General features: G+C 48.0%; 1 protein-coding gene across 6 annotated transcripts in view; it reads right to left on the bottom strand.

Annotated features, from left to right (window-relative positions):
* FAM120B (family with sequence similarity 120B) overlaps positions 1-18,305 on the bottom strand; it is a 97,340-nt gene that overhangs the window by 66,966 nt on the left and 12,069 nt on the right. For all 6 annotated transcript variants that reach the window (XR_003512732.1, XM_027552121.1, XM_027552119.1 and 3 more), the window contains exons 2-3: positions 13,365-14,582; positions 7,259-7,439 (exon numbers count right to left, since the gene is read on the bottom strand). Coding sequence is in view for 5 of the 6 variants with exons in the window: in XM_027552121.1 (XP_027407922.1) it covers positions 7,259-7,439; positions 13,365-14,561 (1,378 nt within the window). In the remaining variant the exon portion in view is untranslated. The remainder of the gene's footprint in view (positions 1-7,258; positions 7,440-13,364; positions 14,583-18,305) is intronic.

Below are 18,305 nucleotides of genomic sequence, written 5' to 3'. Positions count from 1 at the left end.
TCTGGTTGTTGTTGTTCAGTCACTAAGTCAAGTCTGACTCTTGCAACCCCTTGGACTGCAGCACACCAAGCGCCTCTGTCCTTCACTATCTCCAGGAGTTTGCTCAAGTTCATTTCCATTGAGTCGGTGATGCTATCTAACCATCTCACCCTCTGCTGCCGCCTTCTCCTTCTGCCTTCAAATGTTCCCAGCATCAGGGTTCAATGAGTCGGCTCTTCAGATCAAGTGGCCAAAGTACTGGAGCTTCAGCTTTTGTATCAGTCTTTCCAATGAATATTCAAAGTTGATTTCCTTTGGGACTGACTGGTTTGATCTTGCAGTCCAAGGGACTCTCGAGAGTCCTCTCCAGCACCACAATTCAAAGGCATCAATTCTCTGGCACTCGTCTTTCTTTATGGTCCAGCCCTCACATCCGTACATGACTGCTGGAGAAACCACAGCTTTGACTTGGACCTTTGCCAGCAAAGTGATGTCTCTGCTTTTTAATATGGTGTCTTGGTTGGTCATACCTTTCTTTCCAAGGAGCAAGTGTCTTTTAATTTCATGGCTGCAGTCATTTTCGGGGGGAGCCCCAAAAAAGAAAACCTGTCACTGCTTCCACTTATTCCCCTTCTACTTGCCATGAAGGGATGGGACCAGATGCCATGATCTTAGTTTTCTGAATGTAGAGTTTCAAGCTAGCTTTTTCACTCTCCTCTTTCACCCTCATCAAAAGGATCTTTAGTTCCTCTTCATTTTCTGCCATTAGAGTGGTATTATCTACATATCTGAGGTGGTTGCTATTTCTTCCAGCAATCTTGATTCCAGCTTATGATTCATCCAGCCCGGTATTTAGCATGAAGTATTCTGCAGAGAAGTTAAACAAGTAGGGAGACGTATACAGCCTTGTCACTTTGTACTCCTTTCCCCATTTTGACCAGTCAGTTGTTCCATGTCCGGTTCTGACTGTGGCTTCTTGACCTGCATACAGGTTTCTCAGGAGGTAGGTCAGGAGGTCTGGCATTCCCTTCTCTTTGAACGATGGATTTTCCAGTTTGTAGTGATCTACACAGTCAAGGGCTTTAGTGTAGTCAATGAAGCAGTTGCTGTTTTTCAGTCACTCAGTCGTTAAATTTTGTGACCTCATGGACTACAGCATGCCAGGGTTCCCTGTCCTCACTATCTCCCAGAGTCCACCGGAGAAGGGAATGGCAAACCACTTCAGCATTCTTACCTTGAGGATCCTATGAACAGTATGAAAAGACAATGAGGCAGAAGTAGATGTTTTTCCAGTCCTCCCTTGCTTTCTCCATGACCCATCAAATATTCGCAATTTGATCTCTGGTTCCTCTGCCTTTTCTAAACCCAGCTTGTACATCTGGAAGTTCTCAGTTCATGTACTGCTGAAGCCTAACTTGAAGGATTTTGAGCATGATACTTGCTAGCATGTGAAATGACTGCAACTGTACAGTAGCTGGAACATTCCTTGGCAATGCCCTTCTTTGGAAATGAAATGAAAATTGACCTTTTCTAGTCCTGTACCCACTGCTGAGTTTTCTCTGAGGTACCACATATTTTCAAAGATTTAATCTGGTATGTATTTTGAAATAGCAGAAATGTTTGCAATAATCTAGTTTGTCTGAATTAAAATAAAATAATCTTCTTAAACGCCTACATACGAAGAAAAAGAGAAGAGGAGATTGAGTTTGATAATTCCTAAAAGGAAAGCTTGATTTTCTCATTTGAACTTTCGATTTGCTGGTTTCCGAGTTCAAAGAGCAAAGTAAAACTCAAGTGAAAGTTCTTTGCTAGTTTTACTCTCTATTCACACTATAACATTTTATATGGAAAACAAAAAAATAACAACCAAAGTTGTTCTCCTGCTATTTCCAAAGGACAGACACATCATACCATTTATAAAAGCTTCTGTATATAACTAAAAAATGTTCCCCTGGGAGCAAAAATGTGGGTCTGTCTACATGTCCAACCTTTCTCCCGTTAAAAACTCTTGATTATTCCAACACACAAACTCTCAAAAGTGCCCACTCCTCTCACACAATCTGGCAGGTCTGTGAGCACTGGGAGGGGAAGAGAATGAACAGAAGCAATGTCAACTATAACCTCTCAATCACAGGGATTTTCAAGTTTGATAACAACTCTCCAGGCTTTAAAAAGTTTATATTTGTCTTTATGATCCTACATTTTTTATATTGCTGGATTAATCTATAATTATGTGTGGCTTTAGTCCTTAAAAAACAGAAAATTCCCCCAAACTTTCTTTTTTGTATATATCTTTTGGAAAAAAGGATTACTTTTTAGGTCAACCTCTAGGACTCAGAGGAGCTGATGCCCTGCAGATGCTTTGCAAAGGTGTCCATCACAAGTCTATCAGCCTCCTGCAATTCCCACTGGATTCCTGGAATGTCTGCATGGTGAAAATGAGGGGAAAGTGACAAGGAAAAAGGACAGTTAATATTAACTGTTAAAGAGGGCCACAGGCGTGGGCCATTCTGAGCTGCGAACCAGTGAGATGGGAGGGAGAAAGCAGACAGAGTCTGCCTTCTTGCACCTTTTTGAGTTTCTTTTATTTCTTAAAATGCATCAAGCTTCCCGATGATTTTATCTAATGTTATCACTAGGGAGACTAAAAAACAGACAGTGTTAAAATCAGTGGTAAGAACAGGCGTGAAGCCAAGGACAGGCTGAGGACTGAGTGACTTCAGGGTTTCTCCCCTGTTTTGGCCATGACGCCACTGAGCTGTCTAAACACCATATGCTCAACTATATAAATACAGGGAGGAGTGACAATGACCAAGCACTCCCTAAAGAGGCACCCTCCAACATTCCAGATGAACGGGAGCATCCAACAGATCTGTTATCCAAACCTTGCCCATAATGAGGAACTTTGAGGGATGAAGTCATCAATTTGGTGTCATGCTTTGGCTCAGACCTCCAGTGTCCACAGCTGCACACCTGCAGGAGCTCTGGTGTGGAGAGTCAATGACTGTGGAGCTAAAGGCACCTTTGATTCTAAACCTCACTCCAAACAAGTGCTCCCGCCTGCCCATCAGACAGGGCTTAGAGACAGCTGCTCGTGTAGTGGCATTTGAGGGACCATCGCTCTCCCTCTGTGTCTGAAATTCAACCATCAGAGTAATCCTTTTCCAAGGAATGCCTTGCTAAATGCAAGCACTTCTGAACAGGTAGTATTTTAAACACATATATCGGTCACTAATTCATGCTGAGACATCTGCCAGGTGCAACAGAATGCCCCTGACCAGGCCCTGCTCAGCCTGGTGGGGAGGCAGCCATGGACAATGCACACGGGCAAGTACAAACCATAATCTGCTGAAGAACGAAGAGCACACGGTGCCCTCAGAGAGGAAATTACTTCTTTTCCAGGGAGGGAGAGGAGACACTGGGTCAGTGGCCCTCTGGGGCACCTCCTTCCTCCCCAACCTCCCCACCCAACCATCCCTCTCCCACATGCAAGATGGTCCCAGTGAGTGATGGGAAATCACTTTTGATGAGGGAAGAAGGGAGGAATCTGAGGAAGTTAGTGTTTAAGGGCCTGAGGGATAAAGAGAACTGATCAGAAGGATGGCTTGGGTTGGGAAATGCATTTTGTATCCGTCGACATGGATTTGATTCTTAAAGCAATGCAAGTGAAAGAAAGCGCCTGGGTAAAGAGGGGGCAAACCCACTTCTTCCAGCCCCCACCAGTGAGGCTCAAGGCTTCCAGCAGGAATTCCACTTCTAGGAGAAGTGTCAGTAAGACGAGCAAGGTCTCAACGGAGAGAAGAATGAGACAGGAAGGAGAGAGGGAAACCTCTCAAAGAGCTGAGAACGAAGTGGTGAAATGTTCCCCAAATGCAGGAAAAACAAACCGGAAGGAAGGATGAAGAAACAAAACATCAGTCCAGGAGGTCCAGCATCATCTCTGAGCAGCTCCAGTAATGGACAATGGACATATGGGTGGGAGAAAAATGTACCAGCATGCAGAACTGAACTCTCCAAGGGCAGAGAAAAGCCACAAAAAAGATACACGCACCATACCAGCACTCACCTCCGTCGGCACCTACAGCAGGAGAGGAGGGTAGGTGTGGCCAAGACAGGGACTGCAGGGCTACAGCCAAGATCCTTCCCGTACTGAGGACCCGAGAAGCCCCGGCACCCTCAAGCAGAGAGTCTACCCAGGGCGCCATGCAGATGGCAGCTGAGGCAGTGAGAGCCCAGAAGAGCAAGAGAGGAGAGCAAAGCAGAGCAAAGCAGGGCTCGGAGAGGACAGGCTGTCCCGACAGCAGGGCTATGAGCAGAATCAGAGCCGGCGCCATGCAGAGGAGCACCCCGAGGTCCCGAGGAACACAGCGTGTTACGCCCAGGGCAAGGCTCAACGAGGCCAGGCAGATGGCCACGGGCCATGTGACCCTGGGGCCGCACAGGGCCACCGTGTGCAGTGGCCACGTCAGACATCGGCACTCGGTGACAGCCCAGGAAGCCCCGGCCTCAGAAACAGGGCCCCTCTATCTCCTGAGGTTCCCCAGACCACCTAACAAGGCTTCAGGCAAACCCTGCAAGGATCAGGTAAATGACCCCTTACAGGACAAAAGGCAAGACCCTTCACAGATCCAAAACGTTCTAGAGTACAGTAAAATACTGAACACGAGAATAAGCAGAAACATGTGGACCCACCAGAAGGAGAAAAGTCAATAAACAGGCCCAGCAATGACAGGGGTGATGGAATTAGTAGATAAGGACTTGAAAACAGGTAGTGCAAACAAGTTTAAGGATTTAAAGGAAAACATGAAGACAGGGAAAAAAGAAATGGAAGATTTTTAAAAAATGCTAAAAATACAATATCTGAAACGACAATTTCACTGGATGGGCTAGTAGCAGACTAGATACTACCGAAGAAAGGCTCTGTAAATGTGAAATCAGAGCAACAAGAGGGATCCAAGTTGAAGCACAAAGAGGCTTAACAATCGAGCCTTGGTGCCTGAGGGGCACTGTGAGGTGTGAACCAGGCATGTGATAGGGGCCTAGAGTGACAGAGAGACACAGAAGACAGTGTTCAATGAAACGGCGCTCTCAAAGTCAGCAGGGAACAGAAACTCACAGACCCAAGGAGCTCAAGAGCTGCAAGCAGAATACACATGGAGGAAATGACTCCAAAGTTCAGCTTAAACAGGGGCTGAAAACCAGCAATCAGCAGAAAACCCTCAACAGCCAGAGAAACACTCACAACCTGCGGACCCAACAGTCAGAAGGACCACGGTCATCTCAGGAGAAACACAAGCTAGAGACAAGAGAATGACACCCTCAAAGGGCCAGACAAGAAGTATCTAAACTTCTACCTCCAGAAGAATTATATTTCTGCAGTAAAGAGCACCAGAAATGGCACACACGGCAGACATCGACTCACCAATTAACTCATTTCCAAAACAACCAGAAGCACAGCTCACAGGCCAAATCTGGCTGGCTTGCCTTTATTCAGTCTGAAAGCTAATAATGCTTTTCATACTGCTTTAAATGATTAGAAAATTATTGAAAGAAGAATATTCTGTGACACAGACCAATGACATACAATTCAAACTGTGTGACATGGGAAAACTAGACAAAGCTTCAATGGCACAACATGCCCTTCTGGATTTGTGTCTAGGGCACCTGCCTCAACAAAGCTCATTAGCTGTTACTGACTGTGGAGCCCTCAAAGCCTAAAATGTTTATCACCTGGTCCTTCACAAAAATGTCTGCCAACAGCTTAAAGTAAAAATAAGAATCATGTGTTTATGCTTAAAACACGTGCATGATCTCAAAAGGCTACTACCACCATGATTCCACTTATGTGACATTCTCAAATGACCAGAGGGTTGAGCTGGAGGACTGACCGCTGTTCACCAGGGGACAGGGACAGAAGGTGGCTATGAAGAGGCAGCAGATGGAGAGCCCCTGTGGTCATGGAACACGCCTGTATCTTGTACGGATAATACATCCACATCTGTATATGGATATCAGCATATCCACGCCTGTATCTTGTATGGAGAATACTGCACAGAATTATACACATACACAAACAAATGGGGGTAAAAAATGCTGAGAAGTGAGTAACATCTATAGTCTGCTTCATAGTATTGTATTAATGTCAAGTTCCTGGCTTTGATATTATACTTTATTATATACAATGTCATTTTATAAAGGGTACATGAAATCCTATATGCTATTTTTTGCAACTCCCTTGAGTATTTAATTATTTCAAAATAAAATCTTTAAAATATACTGAATAGCAAAAATGAAGGGGGAAATGAAGTACACTGTTGTAAGGTTTTTACAGTATGCCTTACATGGTATAATACTGAAGTCAAATTCCGACAAGTTAAAGACATACATTATAAACCCTAGAGCAACTGCTAAAAAAACAAACCCATAAAAACAAGTAAATCTAATAATTCAAGTCCAACAGTAAGCCAATATAAAGCAAAATACTAATAATTATTCAACTATTCCAAAAGAAGTCAGAAAAGGGGAAAATAGGGAAAAGAGGACAGAGCAAAGAGCACAATGAAGACATAAACCCGGCCACGCCAGCCAGCGGCACAGTGAGCCCGGCCACACCAGCTGGCACAGCGAGCCCGGCCACGCCAGCTGGCACAGCGAGCCCAGCCACGCCAGCCAGCGGCACAGCGAGCCCGGCCACACCAGCCGGCACAGCGAGCCCGGCCACACCAGCCAGCGGCACAGCGAGCCCGGCCACGCCAGCCAGCGGCACAGCGAGCTCGGCCACGCCAGCCAGCGGCACAGCGAACGTAAACAGCCCAGACAATCCAGCTAAAAGACAGAGACTGCAAGACTGACATGCTGCTTAAAAGAGAAATGCTCCAACTATTAAGAATAGTTTAAAAGTAAAAGAATAGAAAGAAGACATACCATAATCATACAAAACTGTCTTCTAATAACAGACACACCCTACACTACACTTCTATAGGAGGAAAGAGTTTCCAAATTTTTTAAATTTCTTAAATCCTTCTAAGGAATAAAAATACAACTGCTTTACAACAGAAACAATGCACTTCTCTTCCAATGAACTCTGGTCAACTGCTTGCTAATCAGATAAACAGACATCCCATGCATTTACCCTTAATCCTGTGCAGATGCGAGTGGCATTTTCCATTCCAGACTTTACAGAGAAGCAAATCCTGAGTCCTGAAAGCATGCACTCATTCCATCCGGCCAGTTCTCAGAACCAGCTCCAGGTGCATGGCCCCTGGAGACCACAACTCACCGCCGCCGCCCCCCAGCAGAAGGGAGTAGACGCGCTGCCGCACGGGGCGGTAGACGAAGGCCTGGCTGGGCAGGGCCTGGTCCGTGGCGTCCTCCAAGCTGTTGCTGCACTCCACCTCGCCGCTGCTCATCACGCTGTACACCAGGTAGCTCTCTGCCTGGACATGCTGTGCTCTGGCGACCTGCCCAACAATTAAATGCAACTTGTTTCTCCTTGAAAACAATACCATGACCTTCAGCAGGAAATCCAAGGCCTTCTAGGGCTCAGAGGTAGAGTAAATGTCACTCAAACTCAGGACGTCAAGCTGGCCTCTGTGCTTCCAGCTCAGAACTTTCTATTACCACTTTCCTCCTCCAATTTCCACCCACCAACCAGACTTGGGACTTACCTCTGCCGTCACTCAACATCCTGTCCACCCGACAGGGAGAGGGGCTGCCCAGGGGTCCAGCCGCCCCTCTCCAGGCTCTCCAACCCACTCTTCACCCCAGTGACACTGTCTTCCTAGAAACAGAGGCCCAATCACTGCACTCAGGCCGACTACCAGACTCTTCAGCCTGAGTTGAAGAGGCCCTGAAGACCTCCATCTCCTCCTGTGCACCCCTTGTGGACACTCTAGAGCCCAACTTCCATGATAGAAACTGACCTCTTTCAGCCCTTCCCAAAAGCCACTTCTGTCTCTGCCCGGTGAGGTTCCCCCGAACCTCCCTAGAACCTCAGGGTTCTGTCATCTCTCCAGAACCCTGCCATCCTCTGTGAATAAGAACTCACCTCCCCGACCTGAGGGGCTCAACTCGCATTTACCGTCCACTTGTTACCTTGCCTCATCTCTCCTATTAAACCATAAATTCTTTGGGATTAGAAACTGCATCACTCTCATTCACCTGTTCAGTACTGTTTTACTGAGCAGAAACTGCCTGAGGACGTGCTTCCTTCTGCTCTGAATGCAGTGCAGTGTCACCATTGGGAAGTGATGAGATGAATGATGTAAACAGATGCCACGCTCCCACTCAATGAGGAGTTGAGATCAGATGGCCTGTAATAACCAACATACAGGTTTCATGTTTCCACAAAGAACACTCTCACCACTGCAGGATTACTCTTCACAATTTAAAGCCACCCTACCCCTGATGGCATGTAAAATGCACTGTGAAGAGTAATCCTGCAGGTTGTTACAGCGCATTTTACATGCCATCAGGGGTAGGGTGGCTTTAATGTGAAGAGTAATCCTGCAGTGGTGAGAGTGTTCTTTGTGGAAACATGAAATGGTGACTGCAGCCATGAAATTAAAAGATGCTTACTCCTTGGAAGGAAAGTTATGACCAACCTAGACAGCATATTCAAAAGCAGAGACATTACTTTGCCAACAAAGGTCCATCTAGTCAAGGCTATGGTTTTTCCTGTGGTCATGTACGGATGTGAGAGTTGGACTGTGAAGAAGGCTGAATGCCAAAGAATTGATGCTCTTGAACTGTGGTGTTGGAGAAGACTCTTGAGAGTCCCTTGGACTGCAAGGAGATCCAACCAGTCCATTCTGAAGGAGATCAGCCCTGGGATTTCTTTGGAAGGAATGATGCTAAAGCTGAAACTCCAGTACTTTGGCCACCTCATGCAAAGAGTTGACTCATTGGAAAAGACTCTGATGCTGGGAGGGACTGGGGGCAGGAGGAGAAGGGGACGACAGAGGATGAGATGGCTGGATGGCATCACTGACTCGATGGACGTGAGTCTGGGTGAACCCCGGGAGATGGTGATGGACAGGGAGGCCTGACTCAACTGAACTGAACTGACCCCCGATGGCATGTAAAATGCGCTGACTACAGCCTGGAGCATCAGAACCTCTGTGCATCAGTGTCCTGCTACTGACGCATGTGACGCGCTCGCTCAGGCCCATTCACTCCGGTGACTTGAGTCTTAATACCTTCAGTGCCTGCTTCCTTCACATGTAAAATAGGTTTAACAAAGGTGCTGTCCTCAGAGAACTATCCATGAGGATTAAATGAGCTAATACAGAGGCTGGCAAATAGTGCATGGCCAACAGGCGGCCACGACTGCTCTCTGGCTAGACATACTCCAGGGTCTATTTCATGGCTAAATGCTTCTTTAAATCAGGATGGCAGACAAACTAGCAGCTTTAAAGTCAGCAAGGATCCCAAAAGAGTTATTACTTGATGCTCTAACCAATGAAAGATCATTAGAAGTAACATATTTCTCTATAATGCCCCTTTTGATACAGAATCTATCAGAAACAATATGGTTAGATATTTTATGATTCTTTTAAGGTACAATACACTCATTGGAAAAGACTCTGATGCTGGGAAGGATTGGGGACAGAAGGAGAAGGGGACAACAGAGGATGAGATGGCTGGATGGCATCACTGACTCAATGGACATGAGTCTGAGTGAACTCCAGGAGTTGGTGATGGACAGGGAGGCCTGTAATTCATGGGGTCGCAAAGAGTCAGACACAACTGAGCAACTGAACTGAACTGAACTGAACCCTCTAATGTATTTTCCTATACCTTCTTACGTTTCTTCCTCTTTTTTTATTTCAAGAGTTAGAATTTTGACAAATTTATCTATAAAGTTATAACAAATTATATATTCATTCTATCAGAAAACCTCCAATTTTGGCAACTGTACAGAGTTGAGATGTAACATTCTTTTCTGGGTGTACACAGGGTTTTCAGAGAAGTTTTCTACAATTGTAATATTAACTCATTAACTAGCTCACCACCTCAGCGTCTTTTATCTCTGCCCTTACTGCAGATATAGTATTCCACACTTGGAAAAACTTGAACATATTCACCTAATCTGAAAATTCTAAAGCAAGAATTCAGTTTATCCAATTGCTGGAGGAAACAGCAATGGTTGTGTGCATGCACCCAGGCAATTGCTACATTCAGCTACTTGGCACCAAAGGACTTCTAGGGTGACTACATGTCACCAAAATGCACGTTTGAATTCTGGTTATCTATTGTCAGTGCTGGAAGATGATACTGAAAAATATTTTTTAAGGAATTTTTAAGGGGAATTAAAGAAACTTCCAAATTATTTTCAAAGCGGCCTCTAAGCTCAAGAAGTCCAAGTGCCACTGACTCAGGACACACTCTGTCCTCCCCCCACCCCCACCGCCCCACAGGCCCAGGAGACTCTGCTGGGCTCCTTCTACCAGACTTCCACAAAAAGCAACCCCATCCCCAGCTTCTGCCTTTTTTGCTTCCAAACTGCCACCAAATTTCTGTCATCTGACCTCCACCAAGCCCATGGGTGACCACAGCTCTGTGGGCCCCCCGATCCTCCCACATGCCAATCCTGACAACCTCCGAGCCCCGTCCACGGCCGCTGCGGCATCGGGCAGACCCGCCTTCCTTCTTACCCTTGAACCTGCCTCCCGGGCCCTTGTCAGCTTACTCTTACCTCCCCCTCCTCCCCCTCGGATGCCCTTCACCCCTCAGGGCATCACTGCTTCTACCTCGAGGGTCTCCACTACATGTAGAACACACATTTTAAGCATCAGATGGTCCCCGTGAAGCCTACCTTCTGTTTGGCTCAGGCCAACCCCATCCCACCAGCCTGAGCACAGGAGCTTCACCTGCACAGCAGGATTCTCTTCTGAAACATTACCTGAGTTGCTTCTTGTACTCAAGTTCCATTTCCCTAATTCCAGCTCATAGACACACCGGTCCATTCCCTGCTGTGTTTCAGAAAACAAGTATCTGATCTCACCACACCCCCGCTTGCTATCCCATGCCTCCTAAAAGAGGCTAAGAACTAAGTCCTTAACTCTCTCAGCACACACATGCTTGCCCTCTGTGGCTGGACCTAACTTTCCTGGACTCCCCTTGGAATAAACGGGGTGAGATGCCAGGCCACCACACCCAGTGGGTATGGGTCAGGCACAGCGAACACAGCCAGGGTGCATGAGGAGGAGCCCAGACTGACAGGTGCGAGGCACACAGACGGAAGTGAGAGCTGGGGACCGGCAGGAACCAGAGCGAAACAGAAGCAAGCAGAGAGGGCCTGGAATGGTGCTGGAGGTGTGGCAGGGGACTTCTCTGAGTCCTGGGCTGGACAAAACGCAGATACCACCCAACTCTCTAATGAGACTCCGAGCAGGGCGGCTCCCTTTCAGACTCTTCTGTTCCCCCGCTTCCCGACTCCTGACCACAGCGCGTCCCTCTCCCAGTGCCAATGGACTTTCAGACTTCCCCCACCCAGGGAAGGTGGGTGCGATCTTCTGAAGCATGGAAGGCTTGGGCTCAAACTCGGGGTCTACAAGAACTAGCTGTGTGACCACTGCAGACATGTCCTTTAGCCTTTGCACACCCACGGCCTCACGTGAGCGGGAGACCAGGGCGGAGAGCAAGAGCTGTTAGTGGAGACAGTGAGGAACGGCCGAGAGCCAGGAACAACTACGCAGAGGCGTGTCACTGAAGAGCCAGCGACGCAACCACACTGAGCATGGAAGCCAAGCGCAGACTGGGCCCCCTGTCCTGCCTCTGCTCACCTTTCTCCTCGGGCTGCACTGAGGCCCGCCTGTCTCCAAGCTGACACGTTCCACCCACCTCCCACTGCTCGTCGGGACCTCCACGTGCAGGTCCGCCTCCAACCCTCCTCCAATGTCCACTCACATTCTTTTCCCTCTAAAAAGCAGTTAAGAATGTTTCCAGGTAGAATAAAGTTCTTAATACTTTTTCACCTATAACTCTCTTGAAACATGTACCATATTCTACCTCTCACTATAATTTCCTACGATAAGAAGCTACCCCCTCTGCTACAAGGCATGTGACAGAGAGAGGGAAGACTCCTTGCAGCTGTGCAGGACGGAGGGGAGAAGTCACTGACAGAGAGCGTAGAGACAGAAGAGGTAGAGGACACTCCCTGAGACCGCGGCAGGGCAGGACAAGAACCAACACGGCCAGGCCCTCACAGGATCACCTGGTCTGGAAGGAAAGACTGAACCAGAGAGGACATTCCGGAGGCACCTGCGGCAAACATCGGTCTCTCACACAGGGTGGGCGGCCTCTCTGGGTGTGACGGGGAAACCCAGCAGGCACCGACCAGCGGAGGGGCTGGAGGGCCATCCGGGAGAGGGGCAGGCAGGAGGGGCAGGTACGGCTGGAGCAGCAGGCAGCAGCAGGGACAGCGGCCCTCTCTGTGCAGGTCACCGCTTCCCTCCGAAGAGCTAGCAAATGCAAATCAGGGCTTTATTTCTGCGTGCAGCATGACAAAGGGGCTGCAAGGGGCCAAAGTCTGTTTAGGAAGAGTTCTCAGACGTCTACAGTCATCCACACAGGGTGGTGAGAGCCCAGGGTGGTAAGAGCCACTGAACAGATCAAAGTAACAAGACTTAAGAGAGACTGTTGATGAAATATGGGAGAGACGTTCCCAGGTTTTTAACTTGGAAAGATGGTGACTCTCAACGCAAGAACAATGAAAAGCTGTGAGTAAAGTCCTAATTAGCTCTGTGCTTGCTGAGATGCCTCAGGGCGTTAGTGTCCACACGCAACTGCTCTGTAGCCCAAGGATAACGAGAGGCTTCAATGAGATAACAGCTGCACTGCAACTAACCTACACGGAGCAGGCAGTCCATGAACAGCGGCCCTCCTTCAAAACTATCAAGGCTCTGTATCGTTTTGCGGACTACATTCAAATCCCTAGGGTGGCATGCAGGAATATCCACCATCTGGCTGCGTCTGTCCTTCCCAATTATCTTCTCCTTACTTAGCCCTTCACACCCCAGGCCTCAGCCACTTGTCCCAGGGCTCTGCTGAGAGCACAGGTCCCATCTTTGCCTGTTCACAGCAACCTCGGGCCCAGGAAGGCCTGGCTCCAGTTGTAACTACTCCTCTGGGGACTTCTCTCTGTCCTTAACCCACAGTGCTGACTCTCTTTCAAATCCCTAGCACTCTGTAACAGCCATGGAACAACACGAGACAGAGCTCACAACGCAGGTTTTCACATGTATTGTGAAGCTCCTAGCTAAACTCAAGGGTTCGGCTCTGTGGCCCCCACTGTGTCTTAACCACTGCAGGCAGTCAATAGATATTCACTGGGTACATTTTCAATCATGACATATTACATTCGGGTGGGCATGTCCACCTACCTTTAAGATTTCAGGATCCAAAACCACAGTTACTTGATGCTTGGCTTCAGGCCCCACATTTACAGGGTCTTCTTGTTTAACTTCAGTGTTTGTACACATGGGTGCTTCTAGGTTAAATTCAGGGTCTGTACCCACAGGTAATTTCTGCTTGGATTCAGAGTCCATACACACGGGAAACTCTTGCTTAGATTCAGGATCTGAACTCATGGATAGTACCTGCTTGTCCAAAGTTACTACATCTTCAGGTTTTTGGATAAACCATGGAGATTTCTGTCCTGGCAAAAGATACGACGCTACTCCTTTATAAAAAAGAGCTTTGTTTGGTCCCAAAGGTAGCATCTCTTCCAGCTTTTTCTCACCTTGATGCAACCGAAGAACTTTAGATATGTGGTCTGCTACAGCTAAGATAACGTTACCTTTTCTGTCACAGCTCTCTCTCACAGAGGCATAGGAAGTCAAGCATTTGTACCGAAAGCTCTCGAACATGCCTTCTGGGATGACGTCATTGCCAAGCAGGCAGGCCAGCAGAGGCAGGTCGGCCAGGTGGAGCCCGAGGCTCTGACAGAGCTTCTCCCGGCAGAGCATGATGGTGTCCAGACTGTCCAGGGAGAGCTCGCTGATGGAAAAATAGGGACAGGTGTCATAGATTAAGTAGTCAGTGTCTTCTCCAAGAATCCCAAGACAGTTGTTCTGGAAGCCATAGGAGGCCACCTCATAGTCGGCCTCCTGTAACGAGCACAGAGTTTCCTGACCCAGGGCCTTCAAAGCAAACCGCGTAAATATGGCCAGCCCCGAGGGGATGAAGAACATGTTTCTGCCCGGCTGCTCCCTGCGGGACTTGATGTAGTGGAAGATCTTGGCTATCTCCCTGTTATTCTTGAGTCTGCGTTTCACCCACTCGTCTCTCTTAGACTGCTCCACCATGCCATCAAAGAAGAAGATCAGCTTGATGCCAACAGCGGTAAAAGTTCTCACGAATTCTCGCAAAGAAGAATAGTATTCCCGCCACTGTCCGCCGCAGACCCAGGACTCCGGTGTGTACCAGTACCTGAGGCAGCACATGGCGTCGACCACAATGGTGGGCGTCCCTCCGGGGTGCTGGCTCCGGTGGCGCTCTGCCAGCTCCTTGAAGTTTACTACCGTACATACATGTGGGCAGCTACTTGCCACAAACCCATGCAAACCTCTCACACCCATAATGGAACTCCTGGGAAGGATCTAAAAAGGAAAAGAAATGAGTAAATATGGTGTCACCTTCAGACACATGGCGCCTCTCCAAGCAAACAGTCCAAGTTTCACATTCCCTCTGTCCCCATCATAACAAAGGGCATGCCATGCCCTAAGGAGCCCGAGTGCCCTTCTCGCACACACCCACGGGGCTGGGCCCAAGTGAGGTGCTGAGTCGGGCTTTGACCAGGACAGTGCAGGGCAGGGCTCTCTCAAGATTTTCACTATGACTGTTATTCAAGAGATCTCTCAACAAAGTTTGACAACAGGTTAATAGTTTCAAAGAAGTAATGCTTCCCATCTAGGAGTGCAAATAGAAGTTAATTTTGAAAACTTAAAATGTAAAACTGATACATGCAACACTGATGTTTCTCAAAATAATTTTGCTGAGTGAAAGAAGCTGGACCAAGGCATGCACGCCGCTGTCAACGCCTAGCCGCCTGAGCTGCTGCAGGGCCCAGAGCCCTGGGGTCGTCTGTGGTGGGGCAGGAGGGGGTGCTGACGCTGCAGAGGCAAAGTGACAGACACGTTCACTACCTTGGCTGTGGGGCAATTTCACAGGTGAACACAGGCTCGAAGATTCCCGCACATCAATATATCTCAATAAAGGTGTTAAAAAGACTATGTGAAAATTCTCTAGGCCAAGTATCCTCAACATTTGAGATGATCACTGATTGACTTTAGATGAAAAACCATCTGTTCTAAAACGTAAAAATACACAAAATAGTTCGAAGAGTTAGAATTCACAATCTGGAAAAAAAAATATTTAAGCACAGTCCTTTATATGAGTATGATGTCACTGCACATAGTAAAAGACACCCATCTGTGGTCAGACATCTTTTATCTCAACAGCCTATTCTTCTCATCAAGGCTTCATGTCCTCTGATAAAACAAAACAAAAGAATCCTTATCATGCAAACAACAGCAGAGAGGAAATGGCCCTCTCTCAGGCCAGGGGCTGAGGGCAGCCACCCCAGCTGCCCCCAGAGAGCAGAACCAGCTCCTGCCCACCGCCTGCCAGACAGCACTGGGCACTCAAAACACACGTCTCCACTCTTCAAAACCACCCTGGTAGATAAAAATTATAAGCCCTATTTCACAAATGAAGGAATGATAAGCAAATTACTAGGCTGGGAAAAGGCCCCCTTGTGGATTCCCTTCTAAGAATGTACACCTGTTAACGGACAGTGGCCTCTAACAGAATTTAAAACTATCTACTTAATTGCTACTAATAATAAACATAGGGCTTCCCTGGTGCCTCAGACAGTAAAGAATCCACCTGCAATATAGAAGACATGGGTTCAAGCCTCGGGTTGGGAAGATCCTCTGGAGAGGGGAATGGCTAACCACTCCAGTATTCTTGCCTTGCCTGGAGAAATCCATGGACAGAGCAGCATGGTGGGCTACAGTCCACAGCGTCGCAAAGAGTCGGCCATGACTGAACTTTTCACTGGTGGCTCAGCAGTAAAGAATCTGCCTGCCAATGCAGGAGACATGGGTTCGATCCCTGGATCAGGAAGACACCCTAGAGATGGAAATGGCAACCCACTCCAGTATTCTTGTCTGGAGAATACCATGGACAGAGGAGACTGGCAGACTATAGTCCACGGGGTCACAAAGAGTCGGACACGACTTAGTGACTACACAACCATAATAAAGAATACCTAAAAGCCGAGTGGACACAAACAGCACACTGGAGCTGAGACTGAGTGAGGCCGTCTCAGAAGCTCAGACATGATGGGCCCACACGCCCAAGCACTGCAGCCTCCTGGGGCACTGGACTGGCCTGGGCAGCTATGCATGTTTCTGATGCAGAAGACGGACTTCACAGAGCAACCCCCTCAACCACAAGGTCACTCCCAGGCAGGCCGCTGGGCCTGGCGGGAAGGCGGTATGTTTCAGAACACAAAGAAGGGCTGTCAGACTGGACAAAACCAAAATGGAATTTTTTTTAAAAAAAAGGAAAGGTTTGTAGACGATGAGAGGACCCAAGGCAGAGCTCACCCAGCGGGAGTCTGACTCTTTCTCTGCTGTGAAAGGAGACCGGCTTCTTCCTCGGCCATGTGGGGCCTGAGGACCCGGCCGCCAAGCCCGCAAGGAGGCGCGCAGGTGGGCAGGCTCCAGGCGGCCGCCTCTCCCACCCACAGACTCGGCCATTTGTCCAGCAGCCCTGCCTCGTTTGCCTTGGCTGCCTTCCCTCACTAGTAAAAAGACATTTTTGTTTCAAGCATTTTTCTACTAAAACTGCAAGTGACAACACGGAGTTTCTTGAAACCCTCTCCTCTTTATTTTGCAAGAAGTTGGGTTCTGCCTCTGCTTGGATTTCATTCAAATGATTTTCTTCCTTGCTTACTTCAGTAGTAAAAAGCTCATTATTTTTTTAAACAGGTACTGGTTTTTCCTGTATTTTACACTGCCAATTTCTCACAGTTTGAATCACAAATTACCTCAGGAATTTACAAAGAATGGTAAATTTACAAAGAAATTTACATGGTATTTACAAAGAAAATTTTGGATAGGTAAAGATTTGGGAACTTGGGACATTAGAGGATGCCTTCTGGCATTTCAGGTCCCCAAAGCATGAATGCAGGGTTAACCTGCCATCAATGCAGTGTGTGGTGTGAAAAGAAATGCTTAAAAAGAGAATATGTCAATATTACCTGTTCAATAACTTCCTTCTGTTTTTCTTTTTTTATTTCTAAAAGCATATACTAAGGATTTACATTCTTTAAAGGTAGTTTTTGAGATGACTGCAAATATATATAAATATATAAAATACACATTGTAAAATTACATATATACACACACATACACATATATAAAGTTTTACTTATTCTACCTGCAAATTATACAGGAAACTGCCATTACCTAGATAACTACTGTTTGGAAATAAAACAAAAGTTATTCTCATCAGGGAGGAGTCTTACTTCCCAAAGGAGAATCTGGGGATCCCGCCCATCACTGTGGGCCTCGGGGCAGGTGTCACCCCATCAGATCCCTAACACCCAGCAGAGTCAGGTACGTGAGGCCTGGCAAGCATCTGTGAGGGAGTAGATAGATGAAGGCATCACAGGGCAGGGATATAAAGAGAAACCAGGAACCAACAAGTTTACAGACTCAGCTGTGGGCAAAGCAAGACTACAAGCCGGAGTCTGACTTGGAGAGAAGGCGTCAGGGCAGGAGAGTTTAGGAAGGAGCCTCGCAGGTGCACAGGCGGGGCGGGGCAGGGGCTGCAAAGGGGGGACCACGGGGAAGCCTCCTCGGTCACATCCAGCTCAGTCCCGAAGTCTGGGGTGACGAGTAACTGAGGCCTGGAGAGAAGATGCGAGAAACCCAGAAACTCCTTTATTTACCATCTTTCTACTGACAACACAGAGAAATGGAGAGGCAGGCCTCAGCAAAAAACACACACACCCCTACCTGCCACTGAGCGATCAAAAGTGATGCACGGAGGTCACTCAGAACACAGGACAGTGGGCCCACGACAGCCCTGGGCACGCCCCCATGGACCATGAACAGCCCCAGGCACACACCCCGCGGCCCCACGACAGCCCCGGGCACACTCCCCACGGACCCACGACAGCCCCGGGCACACTCCCCACAGACCCACGACAGCCCCGGGCACACACCCCACGGCCCCACGACAGCCCCGGGCACACACCCCACGGACCCACGACAGCCCCGGGCACACACCCCACGGACCCACGACAGCCC

This window comes from Bos indicus x Bos taurus, chromosome 9, assembly GCF_003369695.1.
Source record: "Bos indicus x Bos taurus breed Angus x Brahman F1 hybrid chromosome 9, Bos_hybrid_MaternalHap_v2.0, whole genome shotgun sequence".
Classification (NCBI taxonomy): Eukaryota; Metazoa; Chordata; class Mammalia; order Artiodactyla; family Bovidae; genus Bos; species Bos indicus x Bos taurus.
The sequence above is the reverse complement of the archived record's forward strand: the minus strand, read 5'-3'. Positions and strand labels throughout refer to the sequence as shown.